Below are 18,832 nucleotides of genomic sequence, written 5' to 3' on the forward strand. Positions count from 1 at the left end.
GGCCGTCATTGTAAATAAGAATCTGTTCTTAGCTGACTTGCCAAGTTAAATAAAATAAAAATGCCTGCCCTCTCTTGGCTACTACCTTTAACTACAGCAACATAATGTAGAATATTGCATCGTAGCTTTTAGCAGACTGGGCAAAGATGTATAAAATGGTATATGTCTAGGGTGCTGAAGACCAAAGAATATGTTCATCAGAAAGTAAAATACTCAGAGACACACACACAGGTGTCTGGTATACAGAGGTGTTTTAATCACATTAGAACCAAAGAAAAACGCTGTGTCATTGGGTTAACCACAGTCTTTATATATAATAACCTTTATCCCAGAAAAACATCTACAGCCATTTACAGCTTTACTCTGATTGTAAAACAGAAAGACACATTCCCACAGAGAGAGGGGAGAGGAGTGATGGAGAGGGGAGTGATAATAGAGAGGAGTGATAATTGAGAGGGAGACAGAGACAGAGTGCATCTCCAACAGTCCTTATATAAATTAGAAAAACCGACAGGCCATTTTTATTGGATTATTACATAAGTATTATACATTACAAAAATATGATATAGTTGTTATAGAAGCGCCAGGCGTTAAGCTGAGTGATCGTAGCTGGGTCGTATTCAGTAGCAAAACGGTTTGAAAACAGACAAGGAAGAATTGCTTCTTATTGCACAAGTTCAAGCTGTAAATCCCCATTTTATTCCATTTCTAAATGTTTTCTCCCTACTGAATACAACTCTGGGTCCTCAGGTTCTTCATTCAGTGACATTGAATGTGACCCTCCCACTCGCTCCCAAATAAGGAATCATGCCTATATAGGCCACGCCCCGCTCATCCAAGAATGACATGCCGCTCCTCTAGTGTTCTATATCTAGGCCGGATATATACAGTTTAGGACAACGCAATAATCAATAATTCCATGCGGCAGCATTAGAAAATAAACAAATTAATTGGACCAGTGCCACTGCTGATTCTACAGGATTAGCATTGAAAATGTGACAATTGGTCTGAAAAATAAAGGGTCTGTAGATAACTAGAAACACATTTAAATGAATAGAATGACAGTAAAACAGTTATGCTATGTGTTTGCTGACTAGTTAGCTGAAATTCACTACAATTGTGTTCCTTTTCCACTTGATGGCAAACTTTCTGTACTGCTAAAATTCACTTCCAGTCATTTTCGCTCGCATTGCTAGTCCCATTGTTTAGAATTCTTCTGCATTTATGCAAAGACTTATAGAATATTAGAATCCTCTTATCCTAACCTGTATATTTTTGACCTAGGCCCATACCAGGAAGTCAGGTAGATCAGGAAGAAAAGTTAGGACTTAAAGAATTAACGCAATAATTAGAAAAATAATATAAAAAAAATAACAGAGGAGCTGGTTGGTAGATGAGAATGTAGAGGGAGTAAGTGTAAATGGAGGGATGGAAGAAGAGCGAGAGAGAGAGGGAGAGAGGGTAGAGGAGGGAGAGAGAGAGAGAGAGGGTAGAGGAGGGAGAGAGAGGGTAGAGGAGGGAGAGAGGATAGAGGAGGGAGAGAGAGAGAGAAATGGTAGAGGAGGGAGGGAGGGAGAAAAGGTAGAGGGAGGGATAGAAGGTAGAGGAGGGAGGGAGAAATGGTAGAGGAGGGAGGGAGCAAAGGTGGAGTGCTAGAAGTGAAACGTAAGTAAGGGAGAGGAAGAAGGGAGAGAGAGAGAGAGAGCGATTGAGGAGTTATTGCTGGGCGTAGTAGCATGGTTTCCACTGTCGGTCGGAGTAGGGATAGCAGAGGAGAGGAATGGAGGAGAGTAGTGATAGAGTAGTTATTGTTGTGGGTAGTATGGCTGTGGTGGTGGTTGTTGGGGCTGCTGTTGGTAGGTGTAGGGGTGCTGCTGTGTGGGGGGGACCCCAGGGTAGCCCCCTTGTCCGGGTGCTGGGGCCTGCTGATAGGGGACGTAGGGCTGCATGTTAGGCTGCATAGTGGGGGGCATGTTGTACTGGCCGTACGCTGCATACGGGTTATAACCCATAGGCATCTGGTAGGCATACCTGGAGATACAGAGAAAGAGAGGTTAGTGTGTATGAAAATGAGAAGACAGGGATAGTTAGAAGAGAGAGAGTTAACAGAAGTGAGACCAACAACAGACGGACTACAGTTGTGCAACGCACACAGCCTACCAACTAGGACAATAAGGATATTGATTGATTTGATTGACTCACCCGGGGTATCCCTGATATGTGGGGTAAGGTGGTCCCTGGGCCTGTGAGGGAGGGGCCATGGGTGGGGGGTTTACTGGTTGAGGCTGGTTACTGGGAGGGTTGCCTGGTGCGGAGGCGGCCTGGGGGGGGAAGGCAGGGGGAGGGGGCCGCTCGGGAGGCTGGGCCTTCGCCTGGGGCTGCTGAGGCTGCTGGAAACGGAAGAGGGAAAGATCAGAGGTCAATAAAAATCAGTCAAAACAGATAAATAGTAAACCTTGTGACAACTGCTGATGTAAAGGGGTTAACAAACATTTCATTGATTGCTTGAAAAGGGATATTTTTACAACGTCACAATATTACGGTCATGTCTCTGTCGTGATTGAGGGAGTTCGTCAGGCTGAACCGGGCTATGGCCCGTCAAGACCAGGTGAAGCTGCTCAAATCAAACAGTCATTGTCAACAAGGCAGCATTGTGCATCGTTGAGAAACATACAATATATGTTTGAATTTTCAAACTAGTTTTCCTTGGTAAGATAAAGCACATATGTTTATTTTATCAAGAGCAAACACTTTAGCATTAAGTCAATACTCCACGTGCTTCACATACGTCACTCTGTTGAGCCAACTTCGCCATCGGCTTTGAAAGGGGCACACAACTCGCAAGCGGGAGACGGCTCGGTTACAAACGAATGCAATCGCTTTCACCCGATGCAAATTTCGCCCACCCAGTGAACCGGGCAAGTTTAATTGAATCATCATTGGCACAGAGCTGCCTTCTGATTGGGCTGGAGGGAGGAGCCCCCCAGCTGTGATTGGCTACTTACGAAGACAGTCCTTGGTGCGGGGGTTGGTCCAGTGGCGGTGGGGGTGGGGTTAGTCTGGTAGGCAGGGACAGAGAAGGACGGGGCACTGGGCTCCCTGGCGATGCTCTGCTGCAAATCCCTGGGTGGGTAACCACAATAACAGCAATGTCAGTCAGTGGTCACCAAGGCAACCCCAACATCAGTTGCTCGTCATGGTCACTTCTAGTTCACATAAATCACCAATCACATAAAAACATAATCAATGACATTTCACTAATAACACAATACAGTGATTATTACAAATATTCATAACTGCAGCATCGTTATTGAGACGACATCACCACCACATACTTCAGCAGTTCATCCCGTTCTGTCTTGCGGGCGAAGACGATGTCACTGCACTTGTTCTGGAACTTCAGCAGGATCTCTGTGAGGTCATTGTAGAACTACAGAGAGCGAGAAGGTGATTGGTCAGACAGAGACAACCAAAGTCATCCAATCATCAAGCCCTTGTCAAGTTCAACCGGTTGTTTTTCCGGGGTTAGAACAAAAATGTGTATTGTTGAGTGACACCGTCTTAGAAACAGCCCTCCTTTTCCCTGGACAACCCACCCATTCCCTAGAAACAACCCTTCCTGCCGTTCCCTAGGCGACAGTTACCTTGGTGCCCTCTCTGAGGTTGCTGGTGATCTCAACGTAGCTGTCGTGGGCCGAGGCCAGCTTCTTCAACACCTCCTCACGATCATTAGCCTCCGAGTTGGACTGCTTCAGACTGGAGAACTCCTGGTGAGATGCCTGGGGGGAGACAATCAACAGTTGGAGATGGAAGGAAAGAATCGATAAAGTAACATTTCTCGCCATCTGAAAAAAGTATTTGTTGAAATTGTGTATAGGGGTGTTTAGGCGAGTGTGTGTTTGTAGCCTACCTGCACGTTGCCCAACAGCTCTTCCTGAGAGCGGAGGCTGGCTTGAACCCTCTGGCTGTAGCTGCCGTATGATTGGTCCAGCTGGCTCATTGACAGTGACTCCTCATTGATGGCCCCGTCCTGAGCCAGAGCCGTCAGGAAGCTGGAGGACATGTCAAAGGTCACACCCTTAATCTCCGTCTCCAGCACCTCCCTCTCTCTCTTCACCTCCTCTAGCTGGGACAGCTGGGAACGCAACACACTCACAACCTAGAGGGAGAGAGAATACATAGTTAGAACACACACACACACACACACACACACACACACACACACACACACACACACACACACACACACACACACAAAATCCCTCACCTCGCTGCCCTGCAATGTCTTAGCAGGGTTGGCTGAAGGTATGGCAGCGGTGAGTTCAGCCTCAGGTTTACAGAGGAGAGCGATCATCTCACAGTGTGCATTATAACGCTCCCTGACCACCTGGTCAGCCTGCACTGCCTTGTCCAACACACTACGGAAGTTACCACCCTCTGGACCGAGGGAGGCAGAGAAGCAGAAATAAATATAATTTGATTCCAAGGTAGTACACAACACCACACATATCAGTATGTTTGTTTTTGGATGTGTGTGTAGGCATGAGTAGGTGTGTGTGTGTGTACCCGCTCTGAGTGGTTTGTAGAGGTCTCCAGAGGGAGTTCTGTTCCAGCGTTGGCTGAACTTGGATCTCAGCTCGCTGTCTGTCGACTCCTCATCATCCAGCATCTTCAGAGACTACAAACACACACACATTACACATCATGGGTATACGAACGCGTGTGTGTGTGTGTGTGTGTGTGTACACACACACCTCATCCAGGATCTCTCTGTTGCGTGTCAGTAGTTCCGGCAGGTCTCTGATCAGTTGCTCTATGCTCTGTAGCCCCCCCTGCTGGACGATGGCATGGGCCTTTTCAATAATGGATTGTGGGATAGAATCTCCAGACAGGTCCTCCAGAGCCGCAGGCAGGTTCAGAGATGCCAGGACACTGTTGTTAAATTATCAATACATGATCAATATAGACATGCCAACACACTGTTTAGTTATTAACACAATTCACCACCAATAAATACGACGTACACAGTGTACAAAACATTAAGAACACCTGCTATTTCCATGACAGACTGACCAGGTGAAAGCTATGATCCCTTGTTGATGTTAAATCCACTTCAATCAGTGTAGATGAAGGGGAGGAGACAGATTAAAGAAGGAGTTTTAAGCCGAGACAATTAAGACATGGATTGTGTATGTGTGCCATTCAGAGGGTGAATGGGCAACACAAAATATTTAAGTGCCTTTGAACGGGGTATAGTAGTAGGTACCAGGCGCACCGGTTTGTGTCAAGAACTGCAACACTGCTGGGTTTTTCACGCTCAACAGTTCCCTGTGTGTATCAAGAATGGTCCACCACCGAAAGGACATCCAGCCAACTTGACACATCTGTGAGAAGCATTGGAGTCAACATGGACCAGCATCCCTGTGGAATGCTTTCGACACCTTGTAGAGTCCATGCCCTGATGAATTGAAGCTGTTCTGAGGGCAAAGGGGGGGGGGGGTGCAACTCAAGGCTAGCTTTCTCAAGCAGAAATTTGCTTCCTGCAACACAAACTCAAAAAAGTTCTGGGACACTGTAAAGTCCATGGAGAATAAGAACACCTCCTCCCAGCTGCCCACTGCACTGAGGACAGGAAACACTGTCACCACCGATAAATCCACTATAATTGAGAATTTCAATAAGCATTTTTCTACGGCTGGCCATGCTTTCCACCTGGCTACCCATACCCCGGTCAACAGCACTGCACCCCCCCCACAGCAACTCGCCCAAGCCTTCCCCATTTCTCCTTCTCCCAAATCCAGTCAGCTGATGTTCTGAAAGAGCTGCAAAATCTGGACCCCTACAAATCAGCTGGGCTAGACAATCTGGACCCTTTCTTTCTAAAATGATCTGCTGAAATTGTTGCAACACCTATTACTAGCCTGTTCAACCTCTCTTTCATATCGTCTGAGATCCCTAAAGATTGGAAAGCAGCTGCGGTCAACCCCCTCTTCAAAGGGGGGGACACTCTTGACCCAAACTGCTACAGACCTATTCTATTCTACCCTGCCTTTCTAAGGTCTTCAAAAGCCAAGTCAACAAACAGATTACTGACCATTTTGAATCCCACCATACCTTCTCCACTATGCAATCTGGTTTCAGAGCTGGTCATGGGTGCACCTCAGCCACGCTTAAGGTCCTAAACGATATCATAACCGCCATCGATAAGAAACAATACTGTGCAGCCATATTCATTGACCTGGCCAAGGCTTTCGACTCTGTCGATCACCACATCCTCATCGGCAGACTCGATAGCCTTGGTTTCTCAAATGATCGCCTCACCTGGTTCACCAACAGAGTCCAGTGTGTCAAATCGGAGGGCCTGTTGTCCGGGCCTCTGGCAGTCTCTACGGGGGTGCCACAGGGTTCAATTCTTGGACCGACTCTCTTCTCTGTATACATCAATGATGTCGCTCTTGCTGCTGGTGAGTCTCTGATCCACCTCTACGCAGACGATACCATTCTGTATACTTATGGCCCCTCTTTGGACACTGTGTTAACTAACCTCCAGACGAGCTTCAATGCCATACAACTCTCCTTCCGTGGCCTCCAACTGCTCTTAAATGCAAGTAAAACTAAATGCATGCTCTTCAACCGATCGCTGCCTGCACCTGCCCACCCGTCCAGCATCACTACTCTGGACGGTTCTGACTTAGAATATGTGGACAACTACAAATACCTAGGTGTCTGGTTAGACTGTAAACTCATCTTTCAAACTCACATTAAGCATCTCCAATCCAAAATTAAATCTAGAATTGGCTTCCTATTTCGCAACAAAGCATCCTTCACTCATGCTGCCAAACATACCCTTGTAAAACTGACCATCCTACCGATCCTCGACTTCGGCGATGTCATTTACAAAATAGCCTCCAATACCCTACTCAATAAATTGGATGCAGTCTATCACAGTGCCATCCGTTTTGTCACCAAAGCCCCATATACGACCCACCACTGCGACCTGTACGCTCTCGTTGGCTGGCCCTCGCTTCATACTCGTCGCCAAACCCACTGGCTCCAGGTCATCTACAAGACCCTGCTAGGTAAAGTCCCCCCTTATCTCAGCTCGCTGGTCACCATAGCAGCACCCACCTGTAGCACACTCTCCAGCAGGTATATCTCTCTGGTTACCCCCAAAACCAATTCTTCCTTTGGCCGCGTCTCCTTCCAGTTCTCTGCAGCCAATGACCGGAACGAACTACAAAAATCTCTGAAACTGGAGACACTTATCTCCCTCACTAGCTTTAACTTCTTGCAACTATAGGGGGTGCTGTTTCGCATTAGCATAATTTGCTCTACACATTAAACGGCTTCCTACTCAATTCTTGCTCGTACAATACGCATATTATTATAATTATTGGATAGAAAACACTCTCTAGTTTCTATAGCCGTTGGAATTTTGTCTCTGAGTGAAACAGAACTCAATCTACAGCACTTTTCATGATAGGGAGTCAGATTTCAAACATCTTGGCCACTGATCTGGAGTCAGTTTAAAGGTCACTGTAAATGCTATGGAGAAACAGACACTGCTTACGTCTTCCCCTGGGTGTCAGTAAGTGATGACGCTTTGAATGGAGTCGATTGCGCAATCAGTGCCTCTATAAAACACCAAATACCAGAAGTAACTTCCTTTGGCTGCCTGCGCGTGGCGCGCGAAGGACATCCGACTCGCCTCCTTCCAAGCTTTAGTTTAGCCAGTAATATCTCTCCGGTCATATTTTTACTCGTTATAGGTGTTAACAGCATCATAAGGTAGTTAATTTGAACCGTTTTATAGCAATTTATATCCGTTTAGTGCGATTTTGAGGCATTGCTTTGTTGTGCACTTTGAAGCGCCGGGCACGTTTCGGGGTCCCGGTCGAACGTTAGTGGGCATTTCGACAGACAAGAGGACATATTTCGACCAAAAGAAGATTAGACCCAAGAAAGGATACATTGCCCAAGATTCTGATGGAAGATCACCTCATAGTAAGAAATATTTAAGATGATAAATCGTTGTTCTGTAGAAAAATGTTAAACGCACGTTCCGCCATTTTGTTAGGTGTAGCTTTGCTTGGCGCAACCTGTATTGAAAAGTAAGGATAATTTAAAAAATGTAATTCCGCGATTGTATTAAGAATTAAATTGTCTATCAAATCGCTGTCCACCCTATATTTTTTAGTCAAGTTTATGAGTATTTATGTATAAGACTAGATCACTGTCTAATATGGTGCACGACATTTTCTGACCAGCTGGGCTACTTTTGTCATTGTCTAACCATGATTTTGGTGGCTAAATATGCACATTTTCGAACAAACTCTATATGTATGTTGTAATATGATGTTACAGGAGTGTCATCTGAAGAATTCTGAGAAGGTTAGTGAAAAAATTAATATATTTTGGCGATGATAACGATATCGCTCTCTTTGGCTTGAATCAGTGCTCGGGTAACGTTTGCATATGTGGTATGCTAATATAACGATTTATTGTGTTTTCGCAGTAAAACACTTAAAAAATCTGAAATGTCTGAATTCACAAGATCTGTGTCTTTCCATTGCTATGTGCTGTGTATTTTTAAGAAATGTTTTATGATGAGTAAATTGGTAATACAAGTTGCTCTCTGTAGTAATTCTAGTCGCTTTGGTGAGAATTGTGATGGTGGCTGCAGTGGCAAACTATGATTTATACCTGAAATATGCACATATTTCTAACAAAACCTATCCTATACCATAAATATGTTATCAGACTGTCATCTGATGACGTTTTTTCTTGGTTAGTGGCTATCAATATCTTAGTTTAGCCGAATTGGTGATAGCTACTGGTGGAGAGAAAAAATGGTGGACAAAGAAAAATGGTGTCTTTTGCTAACGTGTTTAGCTAATAGATTTACATATTGTGTCTTCCCTGTAAAACATTTTAAAAATCTGAAATGGTGGCTTTATTCACAAGATCTGTATCTTTCATTAGGTGTCTTGGACTTGTGATTTAATGATATTTAGATGCTACTATTTAATTGTGACGCTATGCTAGCGATGCTAATCAGTGGGGGGGGGGGGGGGGGGGGGGGGGGGGCTCCCGGACCCGGGGTAGAGGCTCGTGAAAGGTTAAGCACCAGCTGTCAGAGCAGCTCACAGATTACTGCACCTGTACATAGCCCATCTATAATTTAGCCCAAACAACTACCTCTCCCCCTACTGTATTTATTTATTTTGCTCCTTTGCACCCCATTATTTCTATCTCTACTTTGCACATTCTTCCACTGCAAATCTACCATTCAAGTGTTTTACTTGCTGTATTGTATTTACTTCACCACCATGGCATTTTTTTTGCCTTTACTTCCCTTATCTCACCTCATTTGCTCACATTGTATAAAGACTTATTTTTCTACTGTATTATTGACTGTATGTTTGTTTTACTCCATGTGTAACTCTGTGTTGTTGTATGTGTCGAACTGCTTTGCTTTATCTTGGCCAGGTCGCAGTTGTAAAGGAGAACTTGTTCTCAACTTGCCTACCTGGTTAAATAAAAAAAATATTAGGAAGGTGTTCTTAATGTTTTGTCCACTCAGTGTATGATGACGTAACCGGGTGCTGTTGACTGTATTGATAATGTAATGTACTGAAATTAATACAGTAGACAAAAAAACAATTCAATTGTTAAATGATCAAAGTAACATCCATACCCGTTGCAGAGGTTAGTAGCTTCCCTCATAGTTCCTACCAGTCTGTTGACGGTCTCAGCCTTCCTCTGGCTGTACAGACTCATACTCTGCTGCACAGCCATGGGCACCATCTTCTCAAACAAGTCTATACAGACACACACATCAGAAACTAACCCACACATTTACAAACACTTTTAGACATCTACACAAAAAGCAAACGTGTGCTCCCGCTGAGTGGTTGTGTGTGTACTCGGTCTCTCACCAGTGAACTTGGCGCTGAGCGGTTGTGTGTGTACTCGGTCTCTCACCAGTGAACTTGGCGCTGAGCGGTTGTGTGTGTACTCGGTCTCTCACCAGTGAACTTGGCGCTGAGCGATTGTGTGTGTACTCGGTCTCTCACCAGTGAACTTGGCGCTGAGCGGTTGTGTGTGTACTCGGTCTCTCACCAGTGAACTTGGCGCTGAGCGGTTGTGTGTGTACTCGGTCTCTCACCAGTGAACTTGGCGCTGAGCGGTTGTGTGTGTACTCGGTCTCTCACCAGTGAACTTGGCGCTGAGCGGTTGTGTGTGTACTCGGTCTCTCACCAGTGAACTTGGCGCTGAGCGGTTGTGTGTGTACTCGGTCTCTCACCAGTGAACTTGGCGCTGAGCGGTTGTGTGTGTACTCGGTCTCTCACCAGTGAACTTGGCGCTGAGCGGTTGTGTGTGTACTCGGTCTCTCACCAGTGAACTTGGCGCTGAGCGGTTGTGTGTGTACTCGGTCTCTCACCAGTGAACTTGGCGCTGAGCGGTTGTGTGTGTACTCGGTCTCTCACCAGTGAACTTGGCGCTGAGCGGTTGTGTGTGTACTCGGTCTCTCACCAGTGAACTTGGCGCTGAGCGGTTGTGTGTGTACTCGGTCTCTCACCAGTGAACTTGGCGCTGAGCGGTTGTGTGTGTACTCGGTCTCTCACCAGTGAACTTGGCGCTGAGCGGTTGTGTGTGTACTCGGTCTCTCACCAGTGAACTTGGCGCTGAGCGGTTGTGTGTGTACTCGGTCTCTCACCAGTGAACTTGGCGCTGAGCGGTTGTGTGTGTACTCGGTCTCTCACCAGTGAACTTGGCGCTGAGCGGTTGTGTGTGTACTCGGTCTCTCACCAGTGAACTTGGCGCTGAGCGGTTGTGTGTGTACTCGGTCTCTCACCAGTGAACTTGGCGCTGAGCGGAGGTGTGATGGCGGTAGCCTTGACCAGCGCTGCCTTGCCGATGTGTTCCAGGTCTTTGACCTCGGGGACGCGGTCGTGGTAGATGAAGTCATTGTCCTTCTTAGCGGCAGTCAGAGCACGGCTGATCTTATCACTAAGGTCTTTCACACTGACGTACTCATCATAGCGAGACGCTACCGTCTTCACCAGCTCTGTAGCATGCTGCAGGGAAGGAGAGAATAGAGGAGTGAATGATAGTCGGATCCTTCGCGCTGTCAATCATAAAGCAGGGCTAGACTCTTCACTAATTAGTTTGCTGAGGGATGGAGAGAACGAGAGAATAGAGAAGAGTAAACAAAGTATGAAGACTTTGGTTGAGTGGTTGTGTTTACAGTGGGAAGAAAAAGTAGGTGAACCCTTTAGAATGACCTGAATTTCTGCATAAATTATTCATAAAATCTGATCTTCACCCAAGTCATAACAATAGACAAACAGTCTGCTTAAACTAATAACACAAACAATTATAACTGTTCATGTCTTTATTGAACACACCGTGTAAACATTCACAGTGCAGGTTGGAAAAAGCATGTGAACCCTTGGATTTAATAACAGGTTGACCCTCCTTTGGCAGGAGGAAAACCAAACGTTTTCTTTAGTTGGGGATCAGAACTGCACAACGGGAGGAATTTTGGACCATTCCTCTTTACAAAACGGTTTCAGTTCCACAATATTCTTGGGGTGTCTGGTGTGAACCGCTCACTTGATGTCATGCCACAGCATCTCAGACGGGTTGAGGTCAGGACTGACTGGGCCACTCCAGAAGGTGTATTTTCTTCTGTTCAAGCCATTCTGTTGTTGATTTACTTCTGTCTTTCGGGTTGTTGTCCTGTTGCGTCACCCAACTTCTGTTGAGCTTCTATTGGCAGACAGATAGCCTTACATTCTCATGCAAAATGTCTTGATAAACTTGGGAATTCATTTTCCCGACGATGATAGCAAGCTGTCAGGCCCTGAGGCAGCTAAGCAGCCCAAACCATGATGCTCCCTCCACCATACTTTACAGTTGAGATGAGGTTTGATGTTGGTGTGCTGTGCCTTTTTTTTGTCCACACAGTGTTGTGTGTTCCTTTAGTTTCATCTGTCCACAGAATATTTTGCCAGTGGCGCTGTGGAACATCCAGGTGCTTTTTTGCAAACTTCAGACGTGCAGCAATGTTTTTTTGGGACAGCAATGGCTTCTTCCGTGGTGTCCTCCTATGAACACCATTCTTGTTTAGTGTTTTACGTATCGTACTCGTCAACAGAGATGTTAGCATGTTCCAGAGATTTCTGTAAGTCTTTAGCTGACACTATGATTAACCTCATTGAGTGCTCTTGCAGTCATCTTTGCAGGACGGCCATTCCTAGGGAGAGTAGCAACAGTGCTAAACTTCCTCCATTTATAGAAAATTGGTCTTACCATGTACTGACTTTTAGAGATACCTTTGTAACCCTTTCCAGCTTTATGCAAGGCAACCATTCTTAATCTTAGGTCTTCTGACATCTCTTTTGTTCGAGGCATGGTTCACATCAGGCAATGCTTCTTGTGAATAGCAAACTCAAATTTTGTGCGTGTTTATAAAATAAAATGGGGCAGGATAGCTCTAACCAAAATCTCCAATCTCGTTTCATTGCTTTAACTCCAAGGTTAGTTGACACCTGACTCCAATTAGCTTTTGGAGAAGTCATTAGCCTAGGGGTTCACATACTTTTCCCAACCTACACTGTGAATTTTTAAATTATGTATTCAATATAGACAAAATACAATAATTTGTGTGTTTTTAGTTTAAGCACACTGTTTGTCTATTGTTGTGACTTAGATGAAGATCAGATCAAATTTGATGACCAATTTATGCAGAAATCCAGGTAATTTTAAAGGTTCATATACTTTTTCTTGCCACTGTATTTGGTCATAAGAAAATCACTACATTTTCAGGTTGGCTACACTGTAAGAACCACTGGGTTAGAGTTGCGCTGTGTGTGTGTACCTGCAAGCGAGCGATCTCCTCCCCAAAGTGTTTCTTCTGCTTGGCGAGGATAGACTGGTGTAGCTCAGCGTTGGCCTGCATGATGCAGTGTTTAGCTGCAAGCACCGGCAACACCTCCTGGAAATAAATACACTGACCAGGGAGAAGCAACCACAGAGCAGTGCGCACACGCACGCACACGGGGCAAACCAAAACACATACACGCAAACAAAAGGAAAACCAAAGAACACCGCCAAGAGCAAATCACGAACGAGTTTCACGTCACAGAAGCCAAATCAGGAACACATGCACACACACCACCACGAGGGATGCAGAGAGCGGAGGATAACGGGAGAGAACAGAACAGGACAGGCAATGAGTAAGTGATTAACCTTTCTGCAACATTCACCCAAACTTTATTACAAAGTAGTGGGTGTGTGTCTGCAAAGTCCAGCCCATGTATTCCCACCCCAGACCGTGTGTGTGTCTGTGAGCGTCTTTTAGTAGTAAGACAGGTCAGTCAGATTTCAAACACATAATTTCAGAAGCTCATTATTAGGTAGTGAGAGACCAATAAGAACGAGAGAAATGGGGAAAGTTCCACACCCTGAGGGTTATCCTCACACACACACACACCTTGGGCAGGTTCTCTTTGTACTGACACTGCTTGAAGGCGTCGCTGTAGAAATCTGCCGCCTGATTGGCCAGTTTAGCGATGATGGCATCCTTCATCTTATCTGTAGGGCGATACCATGGTTACTTGATTTATGCACACACACGGGTAATGTGTGTGCATAGCATGTGTGTGTGTGTGTGACGTATGTGTGTACCTGAAGTAGCCTTGAGAAAGAAGACTTCCTGTGCCTGAGCCAGCATGATGAGACTGAGGGTTCCTACGGTCTCAGGAGAGATGTCCATTGTAGGCTCTCTGTTCAGAGCGGACAGCACTGTGTCCTTAATGTGACCAAATGCTCCACTCGCCAACTGGAGGGAGTGGAGGAGGGAGAGAGTGTATGACAGAGAGAGATGGAAAGACAGAAAAGGGGGGGGGGTATTGGTTATATTATTACTATGTAGAATTTAAGAATTATTATAAAAAAGGTAGTCATTGGCTGTAATATCATTAGCAGTACTGTAGTAATACCTGGTAGTAATATCAGTATTACTATAGAATTTGGTAGTATTTGGCTGTAGTATTCGTAGTACTGTAGTAATTAGATGTGGTATAAATAGTAGTGTTACTATAGAACCTTGTAGTATTGTAGCATTACTGTAGTAGTACCTGGTAGTATTTGGCTGCGGCCTTCAGTCCTTCATCGCTGTCCAGGTTTTGTTCTGAAGCGATCTGACTTGCCAACGCTGCTCCATTGAACAACACACATGTCTTCTCATAGCCCAGACTGGCCAGGGCTAAAACGCGCACACACACACACACACACACACACCAGGCTGATGGGGTTACAATAGGGTTACAGAGATTCACCTCTCACTGTGAGATAAGACACGCCAGCCCAGCTCTACACATGCCATAGACAGGTAATAATTTAGGTATGTTGCAGGGTTTCCATGAGGAACATTTGGCACCGGACAAGTGACCTGAAAGATTTGACATTTATCTGACATTTGAGAACTGTACTGGTCATCCATATGCATTGGGAAAGTAACCCATTAGGGCATCCATCCACGCAGCCAGCGCAATCAATAAACAAGGGATATTGGCCAAATGAGCCACACTTACGTGTCCTTAAATCCAGCCTTTCAACAAACTACAAAAACACTATCCCTTGTGTTTCGATGTTTAGCATATGCAGAACTTTATAGTCTGTTTTATTGGTTTTAACTTTCCTCAAATATCAATTGTCCACCTTACGGTTCAGCTGTCAGAGATTTATCACTAAATGCATCAGGGAATTGCATGCATAGGCCTATAGGCATCTACTGTATGAAATTAATATTTAAAAAGAACAAATCAAATTTGATTTGTCACATGCACTGAATAGACCTTACAGTGAAATGCTTACTTACAAGCCCTTAACAATCAGAAAAAAAAAGAAAAAAAAAAAAAGTGTGAAATGATTTACTAAAATAAACTGTAGTAAAATATAAATAAAAAATAAAATGTAAAATGTTTTTTTTAAACATTTTTTAAAGAGCAACAATAAAATAACAGTAGCGAGGCTATATAAAAAGGGGTACTGGTACAGAATCAAGGTTAGTCGAGGTAATATGTACATGTAGGTAGAGGTAAAGTGACTATGCATAGATAATAAACAGAGTGTAGCAGCAGCGTAAAAAATGGGTGTGGGGTCAATGCAAATAGTCCGGGTAGCCATTTGATTAGCTGTTCAGGAGTTTTATGGCTTAGGGGTAGAAGCTGTTAAGAAGCCTTTTGGACCTAGACCTGGCACTCCTGCACCGCTTGACATGCGGTAGTAGAGAAGAGTTTATGACTAGGGTGGCTGGAGTCTGACAATTTTAGAGCCTTCCTCTGACACCACCTGGTATAGAGGTCATGGATGGCAGGAAGCATGGCCCCAGAGATGTACTGGGCCGTACGCACTACCCTCTGTAGGGCCTTGCGGATGGAGACCGAGCAGTTGCCATATCAGGCGGTGATGCAACCAGTCAGGATGCTCTCAATGGTGCAGCTGTAGAACATTTTGAGGATCTGAGGACCCATGCCAAATCTTTTCCTGAGGGAGAATAGGCATTGTCATGCCCTCTTCACGACTCTCTCCACATTGGTGATGTAGACACCAAGGAACATGAAGCTCTCAACCTGCTCCACTAGAGTCCCGTCGATGAGAATGGGCATGCTCCTTTTCCTGTAGACCATGATCATCTCCTTTTCTTGATCACATTGAGGGAGAGGTTGTTATGCTGGCACCAGACTGCCAGGTCTCTGACATTCTTCCTATAGGCTGTGTCATCATTGTCGGTGATCAGGCCTACCACTGTTGTGTCATCAGCAAACTTAATGATGGTGTTGGAGTCGTGCTTGGCCATGCAGTCATTGGTGAACAGGGAGTACAGGAGGGGACTGAGCACGCACCCCTGAGGGGCCCCCGTGTTAAGGATCAGCGTGGCAGATGTGTTGTTACCTACCCTTACTACCTGGGAGCGGCCTGTCAGGAAGTCCAGGATCCAGTTGCAGAGGGAGGTGTCTAGTCCCAGGGTCCTTAGCTTATTGATGAGCTTTGAGGGCACTATGGTGTTGAACACTGAGCTGTAGTCAATGAATAGCATTCTCACGTAGGTGTTCCTTTTGTCCAAGTGGGAAAGGGCAGTGTGGAGCGCAATAGAGATTGCGTCTTCTGTGGATCTGTTGGGGCCATATGCAAATTGGAGTGGGTCTAGGGTTTCTGGGATAATGGTGTTGATGTGAGCTGTGACCAGCCTTTCAAAGCACTTCATGGCTACAGACTTGAGTGCTACGGGTTGGTAGTCATTCAGGGAAGTTACCTGGGTGTTCTTAGGCACAGGGACTATGGTGATCTGCTTGAAACATGTTGGTATTACAGACTCCATCAGGGACAGGTTGAAAATGTCAGTGAAGACACTTGCCAGTTGGTCAGCGCATGCTCGGGAGTACACTTCCTGGTAATCCGTCTTGCCCTGCAGCCTTGTGAATGTTGACCTGTTTAAAGGTCTTACATCGGCTACGGAACGCGTGACCACACAGTCTCCCGGAACCGCTGGTGCTCTAATGCATGCTTTAGTGTTGCTTGCCTTGAAGCGGGCATAGAAGTCATTTAGCTCGTCTGGTAGGCTTGTGTCACTGGGCAGCTCGCGGCTGTGCTTCCCTTTGTAGTCCGTAATAGTTTGCAAGCATTGCCACATCCGACAAGCGTTGGAGCCAGTGTAGTACAATTCAATCTTAGTCCTGTATTGACGCTTTGCATGTCTTATGGTTGGTGGTGGGGCATAGCGGGCTTTCTTATAAATGTCCGGGTTAGAGTCCCACTCCTTGAAAGCGGAATCTCTACCCTTTAAATAGTGTGGATGTTGCCTGTAATCCATGGCCTCTGGTTGGGGTATGTACAGTACATACCCCAACCCCAACCATACAGCTTGAAGACTGGGTCAACACACAGAGAGCAGACGGCCGAGGTGTTTCAACTGTGCAGATCCGACTGAAAGCCAAAACAATCGCCACCGCAATGAAATTTGAGGATTTTAGAGGTGGACCGTTTTAGTGCCAGCATTGGTTTGTGGTGGTAAATTGACAGCTACGAAAAATATAGATGAAAACTCTCTTGGTAAATAGTGTGGTCTACAGCTTATCATGAGATACTCTACCTCAAGTGAGCAAAACCTTAAGACTTCCTTAATATTAATTTAGTGCACCAGCAGTTATTTACAAATAGACACAGACCGCCACCCCTTGTCTTACCGGAGGCAGATGTTCCGTCTTGCCGATACACGGAAAACTCAGCCAGCTGTATGTTATGCATGTCCTTCTTTCAGCCACGACTCAGTGAAACATAAGATATTACAGTTAATGTCCCGTTGGTAGGATAGTCTTGATCGGAGCTCATCCAGTTTATTATCCAACGTTGGCTAATAGGACTGATGGTAGAGGCGGACTACACACTCGCCGTCGGATCATTACAAGGCACACCGACCTACGTCCTCGAAATCTCTGTCTCTTCTTCATGCAAATGACGGGAATTTGAGCCTTGTCTGGTGTCTGAAGTAAATCCTTCGCATGTAGACACATTAAAGAAAAAAATCTTCGTCCAGTACGAGGTGAATAATCACTGTCTTGATATCCAGAAGCTTTTTTTGGTCATAAGAGACGGTGGCAGAAACATTATGTACAAAATAAGTAACAAATAACGTGAAAAAACACACACGATAGCACAATTGGTTAGGAGCCCGTAAAATGGCTGCCATCTCATCCGACACCATAAATATAAAAGAAAGAAAAGCTTAGGCCTAGCCCCAGAGAGAGAGAGAGATGGAGATATGCTGGGGGAATGATATGACAGGACATGCATTTCTTTATCCTTGTCAGATAGGCTACTGCGTCTGCTATACAGTTGTGGCCAAATGTTTTGAGAATCACACAAATATTAATTTTTACAAAGTTTGCTGCCTCAGTTTGTATGATGGCAATTTGCATATACTCCAGAATGTTATGAAGAGTGATCAGATGAATTGCAATTCATTGCAAAGTCCCTCTTTGCCATGCAAATGAACAGAATCCCCCCAAAACATTTCCACTGCAATTCAGCTCTGCCACAAAAGGACCAGCTGACATCATGTCAGTGATTCTCTTGTTAACACAGGTGTGAGTGTTGACGAGGACAAGGCTAGAGATCACTCTGTCATGCTGATTGAGTTTGAATAACAGACTGGAAGCTTCAAAATGAGGGTGATGCTTGGAATCATTGTTCTTCCTCTGAAGACTTTTGGAGGATGGCCTGGTGTCAAGAAGGGCAGCAAAGAAGCCACTTCTTTCCAGGAACATCAGGGACAGACTGATACTCTGCAAAAGGTACAGGAATTGGACTGCTGAGGACTGGGGTAAAGTAATTTTCTCTGGTGAATCCCCTTTCCGATTGTTTGGGGCATCCAGAAAAAAGCTTGTCCGGAGAAGACAAGGTGAGCGCGACCATCAGTCCTGTGTCATGCCAACAGTAAAGCATCCTGAGACCATTCATGTGTGGGGTTGCTTCTCAGCCAAGGGAGTGGTTTCACTCAGAATGTTGCCTAAGAACATAGCCATGAATAAAGAATGGTACCAACACATCCTCCGAGAGCAACTTCTCCCAACCATCCAGGAACAGTTTGGTGACGAACAATGCCTTTTCCAGCATGATGGAGCACCTTGCCATAAGGCAAAAGTGATAACTAAGTGGCTCGGGGAACAAAACATCAACATTGAGTCCATGGCCAGGAAACTCCCCAGACCTTAATCCCATTGAGAACTTGTGGTCAATCTTCAAGAGGCGGGTGGACAAA

At 45.3% G+C, this 18,832-nt stretch overlaps 1 protein-coding gene across 2 annotated transcripts in view; it reads right to left on the reverse strand.

The window, feature by feature from the left end:
- Positions 1-489: 489 nt before the first annotated feature.
- The window catches only part of pdcd6ip (programmed cell death 6 interacting protein), a 29,329-nt gene continuing 10,986 nt past the window's right edge, over positions 490-18,832 (reverse strand). Inside the window, exons 4-18 of one of the 2 annotated variants that reach the window (XM_055876547.1) lie at positions 14,148-14,275; positions 13,696-13,849; positions 13,502-13,602; positions 12,887-13,003; positions 10,859-11,081; positions 9,698-9,821; positions 4,755-4,932; positions 4,567-4,678; positions 4,268-4,437; positions 3,911-4,159; positions 3,645-3,779; positions 3,336-3,430; positions 3,006-3,123; positions 2,203-2,390; positions 490-2,031 (exon numbers count right to left, since the gene is read on the reverse strand). In XM_055876547.1, the coding sequence (XP_055732522.1) occupies positions 1,806-2,031; positions 2,203-2,390; positions 3,006-3,123; positions 3,336-3,430; positions 3,645-3,779; positions 3,911-4,159; positions 4,268-4,437; positions 4,567-4,678; positions 4,755-4,932; positions 9,698-9,821; positions 10,859-11,081; positions 12,887-13,003; positions 13,502-13,602; positions 13,696-13,849; positions 14,148-14,275 (2,318 nt within the window). In that variant the 3' untranslated portion in view covers positions 490-1,805. Of the gene's footprint in view, positions 2,032-2,202; positions 2,391-3,005; positions 3,124-3,335; positions 3,431-3,644; positions 3,780-3,910; positions 4,160-4,267; positions 4,438-4,566; positions 4,679-4,754; positions 4,933-9,697; positions 9,822-10,858; positions 11,082-12,886; positions 13,019-13,501; positions 13,603-13,695; positions 13,850-14,147; positions 14,276-18,832 lie in introns of both variants that reach the window. The other variant, XM_055876546.1, reaches the window with a different exon arrangement.

This window comes from Salvelinus fontinalis, chromosome 22, assembly GCF_029448725.1.
Source record: "Salvelinus fontinalis isolate EN_2023a chromosome 22, ASM2944872v1, whole genome shotgun sequence".
Lineage (NCBI taxonomy): Eukaryota > Metazoa > Chordata > Actinopteri > Salmoniformes > Salmonidae > Salvelinus > Salvelinus fontinalis.